At 40.3% G+C, this 22188-nt stretch overlaps 1 protein-coding gene across 4 annotated transcripts; it reads left to right on the top strand.

Annotated features, from left to right (window-relative positions):
- Window positions 1–1625: 1625 nt before the first annotated feature.
- Window positions 1626–21914, top strand: LOC120439733 (NACHT, LRR and PYD domains-containing protein 12-like). 4 transcript variants are annotated; one of them, XM_039610663.1, is made up of 12 exons: window positions 1626–2061; window positions 2786–3096; window positions 3216–3244; window positions 3347–3592; window positions 4488–6345; window positions 6938–7120; window positions 7205–7372; window positions 7672–7845; window positions 15098–15271; window positions 15633–15806; window positions 15921–15970; window positions 20877–21914. In XM_039610663.1, exons 2-12 carry the CDS (start codon window positions 2870–2872, stop codon window positions 21410–21412), a joined length of 3819 nt encoding a protein of 1272 aa, XP_039466597.1. In that variant the 5' UTR covers window positions 1626–2061; window positions 2786–2869; the 3' UTR covers window positions 21413–21914. The 4 variants fall into 4 exon arrangements, with proteins under 4 accessions (XP_039466597.1, XP_039466598.1, XP_039466599.1 ...); XM_039610664.1 differs by having other exon boundaries at window positions 4485–6345; window positions 7205–7291; XM_039610662.1 differs by having other exon boundaries at window positions 1627–2061; window positions 4485–6345.
- Window positions 21915–22188: the final 274 nt, after the last annotated feature.

Genomic DNA, 22188 nt, shown 5'->3' with positions numbered 1-22188 from the left:
ACACTGTAAGAGTGATGTGATGTGGTGTTTAGTAACACTGGGGGACCAAAGGGGACGGTCTTATCTCCATTCCTGGTTATTTTGTACACATCAGATTTCCTGTACAACAGTGAGCATGCCCGTGGGTGATAGCAAAAGAAGTAAATCCACATTAGAGCCAATAACTTTCCTTATTACGACCAAAATTCAACCACAATTATATGGTCGTCCACCACCATGAATAATAAAAACCAATCACCCTTTGTTATGTCTTTCAGGATTTGACCAGTCATTTTCATTCTAGAATACCATACCTCTCAAATTCAGTCAGACCATCTTTTTACCAAAGCTCTCGTCATGACACTGTAAGTCTGTCAAATATTATGGCATGAAAAGTATTAAAAAAGTATTTTTAAAAAGGGGTTTTCCCATCTTTTCAATAGTTCGTTTGTGTTGTTAGGTTAATTGGTGAGTCTAAATTGGATATAGGTGTGAATATAGGTGCAAATAGTTGTCTGAGTCGCTGTGCTAGCCCTGAGATAAACTGGTGACCTGTCCAGGCTGTACCCTGCCTCTTGTCTTATGGCAGTTAAGATGGCCTCCAGCCACTCCACAACCCTGAATTGGATAAATCCATAAATGGATGGATGAGTTTTCCCTGCAGCTGTAGCTAGCTAACCAAACTCAAGGCTAATGATAGTTGATGTGCAGTTAACCTAGTTATTTTTTTTAAAATAGTAATATTTCCAATAGTAGTAGTTACAGTTAGAAGAGTCACAAAATAATCTCTGTTTATTAAATATTGTATTAGCTTGTTTGCTAACATTGATAATAATGTGCAAGCATGACAAACATTGAGACTAGTGATTGGGTTGCTAGCTATTATTTAAATACATTGTGGAGTGAATGAGACACGGCGAGTCCACAGATCAAGGTTTTGGGCCATCTTTATTAGTTCAGCTGCAGCTCTCAGCTCTCAGCTGCATATGCATCACACCACAACACCAACCCAAACACAACCCTAATTCCCCTTCTTGTAGCCAGTGGGTGTGATTGCGGATGCAGCACGGGTGCGTCCGCCTTCCCTGCACGGCACCGCAAACCACGTCCCACCACATACATACCAGCAGGTCAACTAATACTGTTAACTGCTGATGGGAAATTTTGCTGTGAACTGTGTACATACAACACATTAATGACAATCAATATCACGAACCGAGAAATTTCATTTGTGACAAAGTTCATTTACATGTAAAGAAGTAAACAGACTTCAATTTACTTTAGTTCGTGTTGTTAAATGTGAGTTCAGGATACAGCTGCAGAGTACAAAGACACAGCAACATGCTTTAGCAGAAAAAAAACAAGTTACAAAACTACATGATAAAATGTTTTACCCACCACTTCCATATCTATTAGTAAAATACACTAGACACTAACAAATTGAATTTACAGAGTAAAAAAAAACATCCTGTGGTTTCTCGCCGTCTTCCAGGAGCTTCACTGACAGATGTGCCTTACACCACCCAGCAGTGTCACAAGAGGAAAAGACTGAAAGAGAAACACAGTGGTAAAATAAAAAGTGGATGCATAAGAAGAGTCACAAGTCATCAGCAGTGTCACCAGTAGTACTTTGGGAATCAATATTGCTAGGCCACCATGACAGATGAACCCTGGGGCTTTGACAAAAACAAAAGAATGCTCAACCCTGACTTCAGTGCACAGGACATTTAATTGTATATAATTTTATTACATACTAGTGAAAGTGGAAGTAATCTGTTGTTCGTCATGTCATATTACACCTTACCATGAATGTTCTTATGTACAATTTCAATTTATTATTTAGATCACTTTAAACAAATAATAGAGCTTATGAAAATTATACAAAATGCACACACTTTTTTTCCACCTCACACCAGTCACTCACAGAGCGGAAGTGAGCTGCATATATATAAAATTCTGATGTATCCGCTCAGCCTGACAACTGTTCACTTCCTGTCTTGCTTTTTTTTTTTTTTTTTAAATCCAGCCACAGCATCAGAATGCAACATGGCTGTTTCATTGCAGCATTTACAGGACACAAAGGTAAGAAAAAGATATATATATATATATATATATATATATATATATATATATATATATATACATATATATATACATATACATATTCAAACATATTTCATAAAGCAGTGCTGGTTTAGCTCACAGATAGAGCAGGCAACCATTTGCCACAGGACTAAATGCTGTGGCCTGGGTCTGACTCCTAAACTCACAATATGTGCAATAATGCTCACATTTAAATGCTTTACGAATGACAGAGTTGGTCATGCTTTTTAAGTTTTGGAACCTTTTATTTAATATTTTCTGTTCAGTCCTTGGTGGCTTGTTGTTTTATTATTTTCCTTGTGCTAAGGAGTTAATATTCCAATGCAATGTACTGTTTGAACTCTGTTTTCTTTTTGTTATTTGTGTCCTCCATTCTTAATCACAGATATTGTTGTTTTCCTCTTATATTCCCCATGTCTGTTAGGTGTCAGTGTTAGACATTCTTGCATTATCAGACTTTCTTTTATGTTTTCTTTGCCATTGTCTCTTGTGCTATCTGTTTAGTGTTACATCCTTTGTCCAACTTGATTGTGTTTTTTTTTTGTTTTTCCCATCCCTGTGTATCTTTAGTATACTTAAAGCCTCAGTTTACCTTACCTCCTTATCATAGTTTGTTTTTTTTCCCCCTGTTTAGCTTTGTGGAAAATGTTTAATGTTTAATTGGACGTGTTCTATGCTCAAATAAAGGTTTGTTTTTGTATAGTAACTCAGCCTTAAAAGTCTACATTTGGGTCCACCCTCACACCAATTCACCAAGTGACTGAGCTGACAGTGAAGAAATAACATCATGGGGAACCAGTGTTCGGTGCATAGGTGGTGTAAAAAGATCAACAAGAAATATGACAAAGGGGGTGTTAACAGAACTGAGGAGAGTGAAGAAAATCCTCCCTTCCTCTTAAGACGGCCTCTTCAGGGGGAGGGGGACACAGTGAAGGAAACAAGGGAGGAGACTTCATGCAGACATGCAGAAGAAACCTCTAGAAAAAATGACAAATTACAAATTAATGCCCAGGGGTGAGACAATTGTTATTTTGTGATTGACAATAAAAAAGTTAATTGTACATAGACAAATAAATAAATATATAATAAAGATAAAAGATAAAATACTTACAGTTGTCTTTGCATTTTGCTAGTCTTTGCCTGTCTGATATAGAAGAGGAAGGTGAGTTAATCATTCTAATTTTACAATTAACTCATAATGAAATGTCCATTAAAACATCTTTAATTCTTCTGCTTCTAAAGTTCCAAACAATATTTCTTACAGCTGAGAAATATTCAGCAGACCTGGACAAGAAAAGGTCTAAACTCATTCAAACAATCACTTTGGTGATGCCTATAGCAGATGAATTGAGACAGCAAGGTTTGATCCATCCAGAGACGTACAACAAAATCCAAGCTGCCAGGACGAGCCAGGATCAGATGAGGGAGCTCTACAATGCACTGACTACTACAAAATCCAAATCCGCCTTCTACAGAATCCTCCAAGAACTTGAGCCACAAGCATGTGAAAGTATGTGACACCTTTATTTAAAGTATATATTTCAGTGGCTTGGTAACCATATATTCAACCCCTTGAACTCTGAAAATGATAGAAAGGAAGTATACACAACTTAAAAACAGAATACAATGATTTTCATATTTTTACAAACCCATACTTTATTCATAATAGAACAGCTTGTTTTTCTCCAGAAAAGCAAGAATTTATATTGGAAATCACTGGATTTCCAATATAAATATCAATATTCCAATATCACTTACAGTGATTTCCCACTGGAAATCACTGTAAGCTATCAAGAACACTTCCAAAGGAATTTGTGTCCATGTATATAGTTCACTATTCCATCCTCAAATTCAGGTTAAAATCTGTTGTACAAAGACGGAGCCATATGCGAACATGTTCTAACAACTTTTTCATCTTCTGGGTCAAAATTCATTTAAAATGGAGTGAGGCAAAGTAGAAAACTGGGGTCAGATGAATAGAAATTTAAATTCATTCTTTGAAAACATGGACACCATATCCTCTTGACCAATTAAGGAGAGGGACCAAATGTATTATTGCCTAAGGAATTGGCAGTTTCCTCATCTATAAAGGCATTGTGGCATGGCTTCATAGTAGAAGAGTTTTGTTGCCTGCAATCAAGACCTTACAACAACTGAAACATTTGATACATCATTAATGAAACATTTAATGATGTATCAAACAATAGTTTAAACATTTGATGATGATTTTTTTTATATGCTCTACTGTGAATAAAATATGGGTTTGGATTTGAGGTTTTATTTAACATACTTATCCCAGCTGTTCTGACGGCTTTATATCCTTTACCAAGGTCAAAATGATCAAGTTAATGTTAAAATTATATGTTTTGGTTGAAATTGGTGGTTTTCCTCTTTACCTACAGCAGAAGATTTCATCAAGGAGGTCATCAAAAAGAACAAAGAATATCTGAGGCAAAAGTGTCAGTGGGAGTTGGAAGGCACTGAAAAGTCTCGTATGGATGAAAAATCATTGGATAAAATTTACACACAGCTCCACATTATACAAGGAGAGAGTGAACATGTCAATAAACAACACGAGATTTGGGAGATTGAAGATAAAGAGAGGAATCAAACTGTTGAGGGTATTAGAATCAACTGTAATGACATCTTTAAACATGTGCAAGACGACAAAGACGTGACAGCAATTAGGACTGTGATGACAAAGGGAATTGCTGGCATTGGAAAAACTGTCTCTGTGAAGAAGTTCATCCTTGACTGGGCAGATGGAAAAGCCAATCAGGACTTGGATTTCATCTTTATGTTTCCATTCAGGGAGCTAAATTTGGTCCAAGATGATCAGATTAGCTTTGAGAACCTTGTGAAAACATTCCATCCAGAGCTTAAAACCGTAGCAGTTGCGAGAGCTTTGGCTGAGCGTAAAGTTTTGTTCATCTTTGATGGTCTCGATGAAAGTCAACTTCAGCTGAAATTCAAAACGACCAAAAGACTGACAGATGCTATGAAGGAATCCTCAGTGGACACTCTGGTGACCAACCTTATCAGGAAACATCTTCTTCCCTCTGCACTTGTTTGGATAACCTCGAGACCAGGAGCAGTTCAACGCATTCCTCGTGAGTATGTTTACCAATGGACCGAGGTCAGAGGATTTGATGATCCACAAAAAATAGAGTACTTCAGAAAGAGAGTTGAGGACGAAGCAGTCGCTGAAAATATTATTGAACACATAACAATGTCACGGAGCCTGTACATTATGTGTCACATACCTATCTTCTGTTGGATTGCTGTACATGTTTTTGAGTATTTGATGCGTAAAATGGGAAACACCAAAGATGGAAACCAAAAAATACCCACAACTCTTACTGGGATGTACACACACTTCCTTCTTATTCAGATGACGATAGCTAATGAAAAATATGGCGAGCAGGAAGAGCCTGATACAGCTGAGATCTTTAAGTCAAATGAAGAGTTCATTTTGAAATTAGGCAGGTTGGCTTTTGAACAACTGGAAAAAGGCCGGATCATATTCACTGCTGAAGATCTGAAGAAGTATGACATAGATATAACAAAAGCTGGAGTTTACTGTGGGTTGTGTACAGCAATATTCAAAGAAGAGAGCGTGTTCCTAACAAAGAAACTTTACTGCTTTGTGCATCTGACAGTTCAGGAGTATTTTGCTGCTCTCTTTGTATATCATAGTTTTGCAAACAAAAAAATTGATTCTGAAAGTCTCAAGGATTTCATGCTAAAAGGATCTGATGAAGAGCTCAAGTTTATCTTGGAAAGTGATCCAGTGGATCTACCTTTGAACGAATTGATTGAAATTACAATAGCTAATTCGACTCTGAGAACGACCGGAGAACTGGACATGTTCCTCAGGTTCCTTATTGGCTTGTCTCTGGAATCAACACAAGACCTGCTTCAAGGTCTGATTCAACAGACTGAAGAACACTCTGCAAATATTGAGGAAATTCGGTCAAGTCTATTAGAATTAGATGTATTGGACTGCTCAGCTGAAAGATGTCTGAACCTTGTCCACTGCCTGACTGAGTTGAAAGACAGTTCCCTACATGATTCAGTACGAAAGTATCTGAAACCAAATTGTCTTCCTGAATCACCGCTCTCTCCTGTTGAGTGTTCAACTCTGGCTGACCTGATTCTAATGTCAAACACACCTCTGGATGAATTCAATCTCAAGAAATACAGACCATCAGGAAAAGGTATCATTAGACTTCTTCCAGCTGTGAGAAACTGCAGAAAAGCAAGGTGAGTTGGTGCTCTATACAAGAATATTAAGCAGTTTACAGCACTTTATCTATAATTTTATGTTGTTGTTTTGTTTTTTACAGTTATTGTTATTGAACAGAACCAGATACCAACTATGTGACTTTCATGCTCAGTTCCTGAATACCTTGTCCTATGTAGTTTTACCTAGGACCGGACTTTTTAATCCATTCATTCATGTTAACTGATTTATTTGGCATTTTGACATCAATCAGCTGTTTAAAAAATTGTTCTGTTCATGCTGCAGGAGGTGTTACAGTTAGCTAATCAGTGCCTTTGCCATTTTGTGTGCCACAAAGGGAATATTTTAAACATCTAATGCTTATTTTGATTTGGCATCTTTTTGTGAACTGGCTCTATATAAGTAAAATGAAATTGAAAGATTTTTTTAATGTTCAATTAGGGAAAACTAAATCCTCTCCCCTATGGAAATCCCGTAGTATTGGACAGTGTCAGGGTGCGGATGGAAAAGGGGTTTAATGAGTTCACAATTGTCTATTAAGTTAAGAAATAATGTATGCTTTTAAAAACTTTATCTGATATTTAAACAATTGTACTTTTATTAATTCTACAGAATCTCAGGTATAAATGTCGGTGTTTGGGAATATAAAACTATCTCTTCAGCTCTTTGCATGCCACACTCTGTGTTAACTGAACTGCACATAGTGAATAGTACTTTTGGCAATCGGGCGGATAAACGTGCAGAAACCTTGGCTGATGGACTGAAAAATTCTCAGTGTAAACTAGAAGCTCTAAGGTTAGTAAAATTATCATATTTATATGATTGTTTTGTAACATCTTGTACTGATTTCTTATGATTTTGTGTCCTTTGATCTTGCAGTCTTTCTGGCACAGGGCTCGCAGCAAGAGACATGGAAGATTTTGCATCAGCCATCAAATCAGTCATCTCAAATCTGAGAGAACTAGAGTTGAGTGGTGACATACTTGAGGACTCATTATTCTCTGTACTCTCTGTTGGTCTAGGCTGCCCTAAACTTGAGAAGCTCAGGTCAGTTTAAGATATCGTGGCATGATGTGTTGCTTTTTGACATCTTTTAGCCTACTTTACTTTGTCAGACGGGTTCTATTTAAAGGAAGTCTTGATTCAACAGGTCTGGAAGTAACCAGGCCTGGGTGTAGATAGTGAAATTGAATTGAGCCTTCTAAAAATACCTAGTGGTCAGACTAGAGCTTCTTCTTCCCTGCAGCTGTCTTGTTTTCTTAGATTAGAAGGACATTTGCTAAAACTTGGATAGTATAATCTATGTTTATATCTAATCTAATGTTTTTTATCCTCTGTGCCAAAAGAATGAACAGACGTCATAGGGCTGCAGAAATCTGCAAAATGTTAGTGACAGCATTCACATCCAAACCTTGTTACCTGAGAGAACTGGAACTAAACTACACCCAGTTTAAAGACTCGGAAATGAAGATCCTCTCAGATGGGCTGAAGAACAAAAACTGTAGACTGGAGGTATTGAGGTAAAACACTGCATCAAAAAAACATTTGAAGCAGGATTTAGATACTTGAAAATTTTTACTTTAAGTTTTTGAGCTTTTGCCCAGGGTGTACCCTGCCTCTTGCCCTAAGACAGCTGGGATAGGCTCCAGCGCCCCCTGCGCCCCTGAAAAGGAGAAGCGAGAGCGAATGGAGATACCGTCCGCAGGGGCCAGAAGGGAATTTTCATATATATATATGTGTGTGTATGTATATATATACATATATACCGTATTTTCACGACCATAAGGCGCACATAAAAGTCTTAGATTTTCTTCAAAAAGTGCGGCGCGCCCTATAGTGCAGTGCGCCCTGTGTGTGTTGTAAGGAGGACGTAGTAGAGAACACCATGAGAACACTAAAGGGTGAAGTGTGGGCGTTGACTGTACCGGTATATACAATCGCACATACCTGTATAAAAGAACAGGTATGTGCGTTATGCAGAACATCGTTGTTTTAACAACCCTGAAAATGGCAAAGAGACACGCTTACGAAGCACAGTTTAAACTGAAGGCCATCAGCTACGCGGAGGAACATGGAAATCGAGCAGCCGAGAGAGAATTTAAGATTAATGAATCGATGGTTCGCAAGTGGAGAAAGCTGGAAAACAAGCTCCGGCAGGTCAAGAAAACGCAGCTGAGTTTCCGCGGACATAAGGCGAGGTGGCCCGAGTTGGAGGAAAGACTCGAGCGGTGGATCATCGAGCAAAGAACGAGCGGGAGAAGCGTTTCGACGGTCACCATTCGGCTAAAAGCAGTTTCGCTAGCAGAAGAAATGAAAATTGAACATTTCCAAGGAGGTCCGTCTTGGTGCTTTCGTTTTATGAAACGGTGCCATTTTTCCATCCGGACCAGGACTACGGTAGCGCAGCAACTTCCAGCAGATTATAATGAAAAGCTGGCCATCTTCCGCTCCTACTGCAGCAAACACATCGTCGACAAACACATCCAGCCCAGCCACATCACTAACATGGACGAGGTGCCGCTCACTTTCGACATCCCGGTGAGTCACACTGTGGAGAAGAAGGGGACCAGCACGGTAGCGATACGCACAACGGGGCACGAAAAGTCTTCTTTTACTGTTGTGCTTGGCTGCCATGCTAATGGACAGAAACTGCCGCCTATGGTGATTTTTAAGCGAAAGACTTTGCCTAAAGAGAAGTTTCCAGCAGGAATCATCATTAAGGCAAATGAAAAGGGCTGGATGGATGAGGAAATGATGAAGGAGTGGCTGAGGGAGGTGTATGTAAGGAGACCAGGTGGTTTTTTCCACGCATCACCATCGCTGTTGATCTGTGACTCTATGCGTGCCCATATCACAGCCGATGTAAAAAAACAAGTGAAGCAAATGAACTGTGAGCTTGCTGTCATTCCGGCAGGCCTGACAAAGGAACTCCAACCGCTGGACATTGGTGTGAACTGGCCATTCAAAGTCAGGCTGCGAGCGGCGTGGGAGCGATGGATGACCAATGGAGACCACAGTTTCACTAAGAGTGGAAGGCAGCGCCGGGCGAGTTACGCCACAATTTGCGAATGGATTGTAGATGCTTGGGCTAACATGTCTGCTGGCACTGTTGTTCGAGCTTTCGCAAAAGCCGGCATCATTTCCGAGGAGCCGCACGGCACGGAAAGTGACTCTGACAGTGAAGAAAGTGAACCTGGAATGTTTGATGGAGATTTAGCGCAGCTGTTCAATTCAGACACAGAGGATGAGGACTTCGATGGGTTTGATTGATGACGATTACCGGTAATAAAAATGTGAGTACCAAAGTCAGTTTTGCTCCCGCTTTATTTTTAAATACGCACACTTATATGCGCCCTATAATCAGGTGCGCCTTATGTGTGTGTTAAATACAGTAATCACACACATAACTGAGACTGCGCCTTTTAGTACGGTGCGTCTTATGGTCGTGAAAATACGGTACATATATATATGTTTATTGACAGAGATCTCCGATGTTGTTCCTGGGATCTGCTGGAGACACTCGCCTAGCCTGGGAGTCACCACACGTAGTGCTTCGATTACCACTGAGACCACTGTTACCTTCACCCTTCACATCTTCTCAAACTCTTCCTTGAGCCCTTGGTATTTTGCACCTGGGATCTTGCCTGGTGTGATAGACAGCTACAAATACCTGGGGATCCCACAGGCAAATGGGAACTGCTAGAAAAGCTGCAACCACCAAGAACCTGCAGAGGGTCAGGCAAGTCCTGAGGAGTCAGCTGGATGGTAAGAACAAGATCCGGGCTATCCAGACCTACGCCCTGCCCGTGATCAGGTACCCTCCAGGGTGGTGAAGAATGACCGAGCTAAGATCCTGTGGGACTTCCAGATACAGACGGACAAAATGGTGTTGGCTAACCAACCGGACATAGTGGTGGTAGACAAACAGGAGAACACGACTGTAGTGATAGATGTAGCAGTTCTGAATGACAGCAACATGAGGAAGAAGGAACACAAGAAGCTTGAGAAATACCAAGGGCTCAGAGAAGAGCTCAAGAAGATGTGGAGGGTGAAGGTAACAGTGGTCCCAGTGGTAATCGGAGCACTAGGTGCAGTGACTCCCAAGCTAGGTGAGTAACTCCAGTAGAGGAATTACTTTGGAGATCTGCGCAGGACCCTCAAGCTCCCAGGCCTCTGATAGAGGACCTGAGCTTGAAGGATAAGACTGCCCACAGGGGCAAGAGGGGAATTTTTAGTTTTTTAAAGGTATATATGTTTTTTTTTGTTGGTTTTTAAAATCTTCCTAACATTTACCTGTTTGTATAAAGAATTAGTATATTGTTTGTTTGACACAGAAATAATTGACTGATTCAGTAAGTTTAAGTTTTAGTGCTGCTAACCTTTCAGGTTCTAAGTCATCAATGTTTAAATGAGAAAATTTCAAGAGGAGACTAGCAGCCTTGACTCTGCATGCAAAACATGAAAACTCCATAGCGGTGATGCTCTTTCATAGGTGCACTTATTGTTGTGGTACTTTACTGCTCCAATGAAACAAGATCTCATTTTAAAGTACTTTTTTTTCATCCTGTGATCTCATTTGCCATATTCTCTTAATATCTTATAGCTATTTCTAGAGGCAAGAATTTTTATACTAGATTCTGTTTTAAATCAGGTTGTGATCTTAAAGTCAATAATACTGATTTTAAAGTAATGTACAACAATTACTTTAAAATCTATGTCTTTTAAATCTTAAACTGCCTTTTCCCCAGTAAGGGTTATGGTGAAATTTAAGTTGTTCTTTTGTATGATTGCACACTGCCTGTATGAGTGGACCCCTTAGTAATCTGTACAGGAGAAGTTTCAATTCAGTTTTATGTATGCATCGCGAAATTACAACAACAGTCACCTGGAAGTGAAACTGTTAGACACACAAATGGTGGACAAAAAGTAATTTTCTAATTTAGAATAAACCAAATGACTTAATTAACATTATTGTTTTTATTTACTATTACACCTTCTTTTATCAGTCCTCTTACATCTATGACAAAGTGTGTGCAGGCTGTATAGAGGACCGTACCTTGACTGTTAAACTCACCCTTTTAACATATGTCTTTGTGAATTACTTATCAACATATCAACAAGTTTATAACTTATCTGTTTTTCTTTTTTCAAAGAAAAGACAGAAAACTTAACAATATGTAAAGTTACAGCAGAATTTCCCCAAATGTGTACTTTTTCAGTCACTGTGATTTTACAGCATCGACATTAGCTCAGGTAATACTAATACAATCACCACACAGACAGGAAGTGAACTTTAAGAGTTGAGGTTCCATTCTAGTCTTGCCTAAATGTTGTGAACCATCTCATGGAATTCCTTTTTTGTATTATGAATCAACCTTATGCAAATCACTTGTACTTTATTTGATCAAATGTGGGGAGAAGCATCTCCTTTTTTAGCTTCTGTGATGCATTTACTTCTTACACCTTAAACTAGATGTTAGTGTGTCAAAGTTAACATGCTTTTTCTAACTTCACTTGGTGTTTCACTATGAGAATCCCCTCGGCGTGACCAACTACGGAAGCTCCATTGACACGTCCGACCAGCCCCTCCTAACTCATTCTCACTTTTGTCCCATGAGAAACTACTTTGAGCCCTCTCAGCGCATCCAGGCAAACTTGATTGGCTGCTTAACAGTTCTCAGGCATTCCTCCTAGGAGTCTGTCGCCGAATACAGTTTTTCCGGTTCCAGTTTGGATTGTGCTGAGCAAGTCCTTCGAAAGAAGCGTTATAGTTACACTCTGGTGAACTGTAATCGTGTTAGGTGATCTGTTCAGGCAGGCGAGATAGCCGACTTTGTGTAACTTAGGCTAACGCGTTACGGCGAGCCTTTTCAGTGTCCGTCTAGCATTAGCTTGTTAGTCAACCTCAGGGTTCGGTTAGCATTAAGTTGCTAACGATATTGGCTAGCAGAATGCAGCTAACGTGTCACAATGACCTGACTCCCGCTACAACTAGCTTGGATTTAATCCCCGCTGCTAGCTCTGACTGCGAACAGGCTAATGTGTTGCGATGAGCCTGGTGTAGCCTAGTCTCACCCCCTTTCCGCTAACCATGTCTACGGCTCCTACCCCTGCCAAGGGGTCGTAACCAAATCCCAAAGAGGCTGCATCCTTCATACAATGTGCATCGTCTGTATGGGTGCCAAGCATGCTCAGGCTTCACTGGTGGACCCTCAGGGATACCCACACTGTGCGTTGATGCCAGAGAAAGTCCTGGAAAGGAGGCTGAGAGTAGCAGCAATGAACATTCAGGACCCCCGCCTGTTGGCCGCTATTGCTATGAGTGACATCCGTCATCGGCGAGCCTCCACGAGCTGGGCGGACATGATGGAAGAATAGTCCCTGCTCATGCCCTCATTGTTCGAGGACCTCCTTGATCAAAACATGGGCGAGCCGGGTGGTGAGGACGCAGAGGGTGATGCCAACTCCGACCTACTCAACCTAGAGGACATATATGATGATGAGGAGGATGACTCCACCTACCCTCCCCAGCAGTCGAGGCAACTGAATGGGGCAGAAGTTGCACCCCCGGCGGACAGCAATTTGTACGAGGAAGGGGCAGGACGCAACCTGTATGATGGCAAGAGGCTCCCACTAGCCTATCAGTCAGAAATTCTAGAAGACATGGGCCGTCAGCTGGACTCGGGTTCCCTAAATCCAGCCCTCTGGGATGAAATCTGCGTGGTTAATGATCTCATCCTTCGCTCCTCCAGGGGAGCAGTCCAAGGTTGTGGGCGTGTAATGGGCCTTGCAGTCTCGAGTGAGAGAGACTTGTGTCTAAACCTGTCAGGCTTAGATGATGCTCAGAAGGCTGAGGTCATGGATGCAGCCTATGACCCGACCAAGGGTCTCTTCGGCCCTGCCCTGGAGAAAATAAGAGAGACAAGCACCCGCAGAAAGCAGGAGGGAAAAGCATTCAATCTCTGCTTGCCCAGAACACCTAACCCACAACCTCAGCAGGTGCCAAGAGCTGCTTTGTGGCAGCAGCAGTAGCTGTGACAGGGAGACAGAGTGGGGCCAGAATACAGAGAGGAGCGGGAGGCCCTCAATCTGCTCACCAGGTCAAAGTTGAGAATCCAAGACCTTGGGCCAAGCATTCTACAAAGAAAATAAAAACAAAAGAAAATCACTGCCATTTCTCCTTGTCCCCAGCTGGGGGAGCTTACGCTCTTTGCGAGGGGGACAGCCCCAACTCCTTCCAGGAGACAGAGGTGATGTCGTCTTTCAGCGGGGGAAAGTCTTGCAGTTTCAACACTGTCTCCGCCTCCTCGGCCTCATAGTCTCAGTAATATTGTGGTGCATTTGGGGCTGCTCATGATGAGGGATTTTCAGCAGTGAGTTGCCTCTCTGCAGCTGTGCCCTCACCGACATCTCGGTCACGGTGTAAAAATAACACAGTCCTGTATTGCGGCACTCGGCCATGGAGGAGCCTGACAGCTCTCGCTGCAGGGGTACCTCTGGGGGCAGTATCATCCAGGGGGACTCTGACCATAGACTGTCCCTGTCAGGTTGCGGTGCAACTATGATGGGCAGAGCAGTGAATGGCGTTTGGTCGCGGAGACTGGCTCTGAATCACATAAATGTGCTGGAGCGCCGCGCAGTGCTCTTTGCTTTACAGCATTTTCTGTCATATCTCCGGGGGCAACATGTTTTAGTGAAAACAGAGAACTCCATGGTAGTTGCTTTTAAGAACTGCCAGGGCGGTACCCGTTCCCGGCAACTACACAGGTTAGCCAGGGAAGCAATTGTGTGGAGCAGCACACAGCTTCTCTCCCTTCGAGCAATTCATGTGCTAGGAATTCTGAACAGGGGGGCTGATCTCCTGTCCAGAGGGAATCCACTGTTCGGAGAATGGCGACTTCACCCACAGGTGGTGGAGCAGATATGTCAGAGATACTGCCAGGCTGCTATAGATCTCTTTGCCTCGCAAGAAAACATTGTCCACTGTTTTTCTCCCTGTCAGACGCAGATGCCCCGCTGGGCGTGGATGTGCTGGCCGATCCTTGGCCAAACACACTACTGTATGCTTTCCTTCCCCTCAGCCTGATCTCCCCAACACTGATCAGAGTGAGGGATCAGGGGCTGTCGCTGATTTTAAAAGCCATGAAAAGCAGGCAATCCCTTTTCAGTGTTCAGTGGTGGAGCTGTTGTGTTTTCTTCAGAACATGCTGGACAAAAGGAGAGCTTTTTCCACTATAAAGGTCTGTTTGGCAGCTATGTCAGCCTGCCATGTGGGGTTTGGTGATAAACCTGCTGGTCAGCACCTACTTGTATGGTTCTTTGATAACAGAGTGGGGTATTTCACCAACACTTCCCCCTTGCTTGGGCACAGAAATCTGCTTGGAATGGGGCTGGTCAGCTGTGTTAGAAGGAGGGGGCGGAGCCCTGAGCACGGCTCGACAGGTCTGTCATAGACAGACGTGGTGTCATTAAAGCTTCCGTAGTTGGTTAGGTCAGGGTGATTACCATAGTGAAACACCTCACTCTGTTATCAAAGAACCAGCGATTACATTAAGTAACCCAACATTTTGATAGCAGAAACAGTCTGTCTTATAGTTCTCAGATGGATGAATGAATGAAGGAACACACACATATATATATGTATATATATATATGTATAAATGTATATCTGTGTGTATGTGAGTGATAAGATTAGAATTACTGAAAAAAAATGTAATTGCTAATATTTTTAAAGATTTTGTTAATGATTATATTCCTATATTTTTCTGTCAGCCTCAGTCACAACAGACTCACTGAGAAAGGCTGTAAGATACTCGCCTCAGCAATCAGCTTTACAGCCTCGCACCTGAAAGAGCTGGACCTGAGTTACAATGATCTGCAAGACCAGGGAGTGATGGAACTATCTCAAGCATTGAGGAACCCAAAGTGTGGTTTAAAAACACTCAGGTTAATATAATAAATCTCATTTAACTTCAAACCATGTTATCACAGTATATCTAGATTTAGCAATTGCAAAAGAAGGGTTAAGTCTGCATTTTTAAAATGGTTTAAGACAGCCAGTAATTTCCAGGTATGGCATTGTTGCAATGCACAGCAGTCTATCTATCTATCTATCTATCTATCTATCTATCTATCTATCTATCTATCTATCTATCTATCTATCTATCTATCTATCTATCTATGACCATGACACGCATGATGCTAGGTGTCCAAGGGGAGACTGAGAAAAGGCTAATAAAATGGTGCTCAGGCCATGACAGGAAGTGCCCTGATGATTTAACACACATCTGCTTTTCAATTTCTGTAGGCTGTCATTTTGTAAAATGACGGGAGATGGAGGCTGTTCTTTGGTCTTGGCTCTAAACTCAGACCATTGCAGCCTCAAAGATCTGGACCTCAGCTTTAATAACCTCACCGAAGAAGTTGTGAAACTGTTGACTGAAAAACAGAAGGATTTGCGCTGCAGTCTGGAAAATCTCAAGTATGAAAAAAACCCCTGTTCTATTTAGAACAGTTTTATATTTAAGACTTTTATATTGGTTTCTGATTCACTTTTATTGTTCTTCATAATCAACAATGTTTGTTTGTCCGTCAGTGTGGACCACAACGATGAATGTTGGGTTGATCTGAAGCTACTGAGACAGTGTAAGAATATATTTCTTGTTCATGATATTCTACATCTGTGATGTGATTGGAGAAGAATGAGCCTGTGCATGCATGCACATTCATGCACACGTACATGCGCATGCGCACGCACCCTCCAGAACTGCCTGCTTTGTTCTTCACGTAACCCACACCTGTCTCCTCCTAGCGGGTGTGTTTTAATGAGGTTTCTCTGTTTTATAAACTGGTATTTCAGTTTTCAGTGTAAATTTTTACAAGCAGGAGTTACTTTTTATAGATGGAGGAACCAATTGTTTAAAGTTGCTTTATTCTAACACTATGGAGGAGCCTTATAGGAAGACCTTATTGCTTTTTAGTCAGCGATCTGAATGGAGAATAAAGCCTTATGTGGAGTGGAAGACCTATTTGGTTTTTGCATGTTAGAAGCAGTCTTAATGGATTTGGGTTTTTTTTGTGCGACTCTTTTGCCTTGTTTTAACAGCGGGGCGTTTTTCTCAAGTGTCCTTCGTGGTTGTTTATTTCACCTGTTTTGCTTTGAGAGCTTTTATTGCTCTTTCCCTGTCATGTATAATCTTTCTGACTGAGAAAAAGCTAAACCTTTTTGAAGTCTAAACCTTCAAAATGTCCTTTCATCAAAAACATTTGTTTCCTGAGAAGCCGGACACCTATGGACGTGTACGTGTGTGCCCTCAACTGCCCCCACCCAGCTGTCACGTTTACTTGTCCGTGTAAAACCGAGTATTTTTGGGATCTAAATTTCAAAATGTAAGACAAATCGATGCCATCTTAAAACATAGATGTGTAATGTGGCAAGTATTTCAGATTTCAGTGTGAATTAATACAAACAGGAATTACTTTTATAGATGCAGAATCAAATTATTTAATGTTGGTTTTTTAGACACTGATCTGAAAGGTAAATTTGTATGTTAGAAGCAGCTTTGTTGGATGTGTTTTTAACTTAGAGAAACAAAGTGTGAATCTTCTTTCTCTTAAAAAAGCTTTTTCACAGGTTTAAACTGTGTGGTCTGTCTTTCTGGCAAAACGCAGGACAACTTATGAAATGAGAGCATGCACTACCCTCCAGAACTCTCAGCTTTTCCCGTCCTTTGTTAGTGAAACTGAATATTTTATGGATATAAATGTTTAGAGAAAATAGCGAGGTACTCAACTATGTGTCTCTTTAAATTGTAGATGTTTATTCTAGGCTACATGTTATTTATCTCCCACTGAGTCTGCTTGTCATATGCTATGTATAAAGGTTCTGAACTTTTCCAAAATGACGTAGAGCAGTCAATTTTCCCTCCTGTGTGGCTGGTGGAAGTTTTTAGTTTATTTGTGAAACTGAACGGGGTTGTGGACAATTACTGTACTGTTTGATTTGAGTTTTGTGTTGGATCCCTTTCTTCAATTGGTAATTCTCTTGGAGATATGAAAACACAGAATAGGTCTTACAAGTTTTACAAGCCCTGCCCCTGGGTTGAGTGCGAATTTGTGCAGCAGATCCCAGCGTGGAAGCTGATGGTCCAGAGTGAGGGATCAAGCAGCCAAGGCATAGAGGACAGGAAAAAATGTCTTCAAAATGGGTTTTCTTTATTTTAACCCTCAAAAAAAGTTCAGAAAGACAGTTCAAAAATATAATTAGCAGGCCCACAAAAAGGTCAACTAAATATAACTCTACAAAAAGTAATTTCCAGAAACTTCCAGAAACAAACCATTTACACACAGCAGGGGAGAACAAAAACAAACACCTAACCATACTAACTACACACAGAATAGCAGAAGTAAACCTAAAACACCCCTGTTTCTGATAAGCACTTGGTTGTTCCTGTTGAGCAGGCATTTTGTTTTCAAAGGCCTTAGCCACGCCTTTTGCCCAGACAGGAAACAGCCACCTCCGCAAACCAGGTAAAGCCAAGAAAAAAAAATCTAATTAATATAACGGAAAACATTTTTAGAAAAACCACACAATGCTATTATGCCTCATAATATCAGTATTAGGTTTAAGCAAAAACATGAATCAATTATATTAGTGAAGCAACTACAAATCAAACTAATGAAGTGAATGAATGGACTAGTTTTACCCATGTGTGGCTGATGCCATCACATCCAGCCAGCCAGCGGAAAGGCCAGTTGATCCCTGGACATGCATTGGAGCCTCACCCCACAGCGCAGACTTTACCTACACAGAGCGTTTCTGACAGGTGGGCATTGCTTATGCGAAAGAGAATTACAACAATTCAGTGTGTTTCTCTGCTCCAAGACACCTGCAGTCCTTTCACACGATGAGCATGTCTGTTATAGCCTGCCCTTCATAAATATCTGCCTGTCAGTTCTGATTATTCAAACCATGTTTAAAATGTGAGTTACTTGTTGTCCAAAAACATTTCCTCAAGATATGCAATGTCGCTGATTTAAAAATATATACATATTTTCAAGTTTTTAGCTGGATGTCAAACATATGAAAGAATCTTAAGCAAAGTATCCATAATTTGCTTTCAATGTGGCATCTTTGTTTTCATGAACTGCAGATAAAGAACTCCTCGCAAAAGCAAAACAGGTGGTTTTGCTTTTTTGCAGCTATCATTTATATTCTTCTGATTTGCATGTGTTTTAGTGTAAATGCATATTTTTGGATGTCCTGAGATATCTTTTAAATCAGGATTTCAGTATATACGCATCTTGAAAAGGCATCCTGTTGTGGGCCTTAGTGCATACAGTTGAGTCTATAATTTGTCTGAAAAAGACACAATTTTTGCAGATTTGCCTTTGTACACCATCACGGTGTATTTTTGAACAATTGCTACATGTCTGAAGTTCAGACTTTAGTTAAAGAATTTTTAGAAAAAAATATTTTTAATGAACAATGAAGTAGACAGTTTTCTAGTCCCCCATTTTTAAGAGTCTGATTGGACAGTTAACAGAAAAGCCATGGTTTTTCACCATAACGAACCTTATGAGGCCCAAAAAGATTTTAGTGCAAATCTTTAAAAAAAAATAAAAAATAAAAAAATAAAAATAAAATAAACATATTAAAACTTTAGGAGTATCCAAATTGGACAAATTGATTCATTATTTAAAAGAAATAAATGTGCTAGCCAGCTAAGCAACACCAAAATGCGTGAAAGACCACAGAAGACAACTACAGTGGATGTCACGGCCAGCGGGATCTGACGTTGCTTTGCGTGAATGATGAACCCAAAACCAGACAACAATGGATGTGGAAATCAACTTGGATTAACAGAAAGCGAGCCTATATTTGTGGCTGATTACAGGGATACACAAAGCAAGGAAAAGCGAATGGGGAAAAAACTAAACTAAAGCCTAAACTGGAAGAAACTATGACTGACTATGAAACTGTGAAATGAACACGATTCTGCACTGGTGTATGTGAGAAACTGTGAATAACGGACCAGATACATGAACATGAACATAACCTAAGCAGAACCGTGAACGGTTCAATCCTGACGTGACGTGGAGGGTAAATACACAGACGACCTGAGGATGACTGAACGGAAACACACAGGCTAAATGCACACAAGGGGTGGTCAGGGGAAGTGGAAACACATGAGGAGATAGCTGACCCAATAAATCATAATGACACCACAGGGGATGTGTAAACTAAGCACATAGAACATGGAAACAAGACCTTCATAATAAACAGGAAACATGATGGTACGCAGACATGACACGATCTTGACAACATGAACCACACAGACATGAAACATGAGAGGTAAGACGGGAGACTTAACACAGGGGGTGATGACACAACAGATTCTAAATAAACAAGGAACTATAACTAGGCAACCTAGGAGCTTCTGACTGGATGGACTTAACCAAAAACAATGAATAACAAAATACAAGGTAACTCAAATCCAAACTAATAACAGCCACAACACAACACAAGAACTTAACATACCTTCAATATACCTAAGAAATCACAAAAATATAACAATAACTCAAAATGCTCAGTCACAGACCCAGCCCCTGACAGTGGATGATGACAGAATTATTTCCTTAGTTAAGAAAACCAACTTCACTTGACTTGACTGAGTTGACTTGAGTTGGCTGAAAGTCTTTAGACATTTGCGTTCGACAAAAACACAACACTATAATGAAGGCCACTGAGGGGAAGCTGCTTGGCCTACAGCTTTTTGTCAGACAGCACAGTGTTGTTTTCTGCGTAGCCATTTCTCTTTTTGTCAGGCTTCTAAAAATTATATATAGAAGGGCCTAGTACCAGGTAATACCGCCAAATTGAAAACTCTTCTTGGGCCAAGCCAACTAGGTACCAGTGGCAGAGAGTGATAATTTAATTCTATAATCAAGAGATCCCTTCGTAAATGGAAATATAGGGTTTACAACAAAGTGCAACCAATGGTTACACTCAATAACAGGAAAGTTAAATTAGACATTGCCAGAAAACAATGCACTATGCTTTTCAGATATTAGATGCACAACTGAATACAGAAAGATCCACAAATGATGGCCGACTTCTAAATGGCCACCATGGTCACCACCCATCTTGAGGAGTTTGCCCCCTCACATATACTAAAGTGCCACAAACAGGACTTTAATATCACCAACCATTCCCATTTTATTACGGTGTATCCATATAAATGGCCCACCCTGTATCTACCTGATGAAGTTTAATAGTTGCTTCTAGTTTTGTTCTGATCTGAACAAGTGTGTAACTTGTACATCAAGTTTCTTAAAGTTGTGACCCCAGTACCATAATTTGGACTTTATTTTGTAGCTCGCTGCTTATTTCCCATCCTGAATATTTAGAGATAAGCCTCATAATAACTCAGTAATTATGATGAAACAGAACAGAGCAGAACTTAGCTAATATAAACTAAACAGACAGAAACCACACTGACATGATAATACTGTTACAATTGATTCACTGTTTTTCCTGCACTGATTACAGATGCCTGTGACCTGACACTTGACCCAAACACAGCATCTGTGAGCATTCGTTTAACCGAGGAGAACAGAAAGGCAGAGGCTGTTCCAGAGAACCAACCATATCCTGATCATCCAGAAAGATTTCATGAAGATCAGGTTCTGTGTGAAGAAGGTCTGACAGGTCGCCATTATTGGGAGGTTGAGTATTTTTTTGCAGATATTGCAGTAGCATATAAAAGTATCAACAGGGTGCCCAACCTTTCCTCTTATTCTTCTTCTGACTATGGTTTTGGTGACAATGAAAAATCTTGGTGCTTTAAAAACCAGGACAATTGTTTTGCTCATAACAATTCATTTGTAAACCTTATTAGAACTATAAACTCCATTGGTGTCATGGGAGTATATCTGGACTGGCCAGCAGGCATTTTGTCCTTTTTTGAAATCTCTCCTAATACAGTTACCCACTTGTACACCGTGCACACAACTTTTACTGAACCACTCCACCCTGGTTTTGCTGTTTATTTTAATGGATCAGTTTCCCTCTGTGAAATAAAGTAATTAGACAACTTGGATGAAAGGAAAGCAAAATTATTTTAAGCACCAAAGATTGCACACAACATCCTTACAAAAATATATTTAGTTGTCCTAGACTTAAAAACAGTTTTGAACGGTCCCATATCTCAGGCATTACATTTGAAAAAAAAGACGTGTTACATTTGGCAGTAAGTCTTATCAGCATTGACTTAAGTGTCGTGCTTTACACTTATATGTGTGTAGGTGTGCATGTGTGTGCGCTTCCTGTGTTTCCAGCTGTTCCTGCGGTTAGCATGCAGGCACACATTCATTCACGTTTGTGTTATTCTGTTATGTTAAATGTGAAAAATGTAAAAATACTGTTTCTTATACCTCAATTTTGTATTTGTTCATTTGATTGGTATACTACTACTTTACTGTACCTTACATTTCTGCACCTTTAGTTTCTGAACTTTATTAAACTGTAAAATTAAATAGTTTCATTTTTTTCTTTTGTAATGTGCTTTGTAACATTTGAAAGGTCCTGTATAAATGCATTTATGATTCCAGTGTTCATGCACTTTATACTCACCTCATACATGATTGCAGTGCCCCTTGTTTTAACTAAAAAACAGCAGCTATCATAGAAATAAATAACAGGTTTATTCCATGTCAAATAATCAAGTTATTAGTACACTTTTTGCTCAAATTTGCACAAAATGTTATGGTATGTTATTGCTTTCCAGATGGTACTCTAAGTCAGAAAATAATTTTGTTAAATTTGTGCTTTTGATTTAAGACCTGAGTCAGTCCGTCTTAAA

This window comes from Oreochromis aureus, linkage group 4 (genome assembly GCF_013358895.1).
Source record: "Oreochromis aureus strain Israel breed Guangdong linkage group 4, ZZ_aureus, whole genome shotgun sequence".
In the NCBI taxonomy this organism is placed as follows: domain Eukaryota; kingdom Metazoa; phylum Chordata; class Actinopteri; order Cichliformes; family Cichlidae; genus Oreochromis; species Oreochromis aureus.
Note: the sequence above shows the minus strand (reverse complement) of the source record. Positions and strands in the feature narration are given on the sequence as shown.

Coding starts and splice junctions, on each gene's coding strand:
- LOC120439733 (XM_039610662.1), top strand. CDS start 2,870: ATGGGGAACCAGTGTTCGGTGCATAGGTGGTGTAAAAAGATCAACAAG. Junction 3,245..3,346: donor GTCTGATATAGAAGAGGAAG/GTGAGTTAATCA, acceptor TATTTCTTACAG/CTGAGAAATATTCAGCAGAC. Junction 15,807..15,920: donor TGCAGTCTGGAAAATCTCAA/GTATGAAAAAAA, acceptor TTTGTCCGTCAG/TGTGGACCACAACGATGAAT.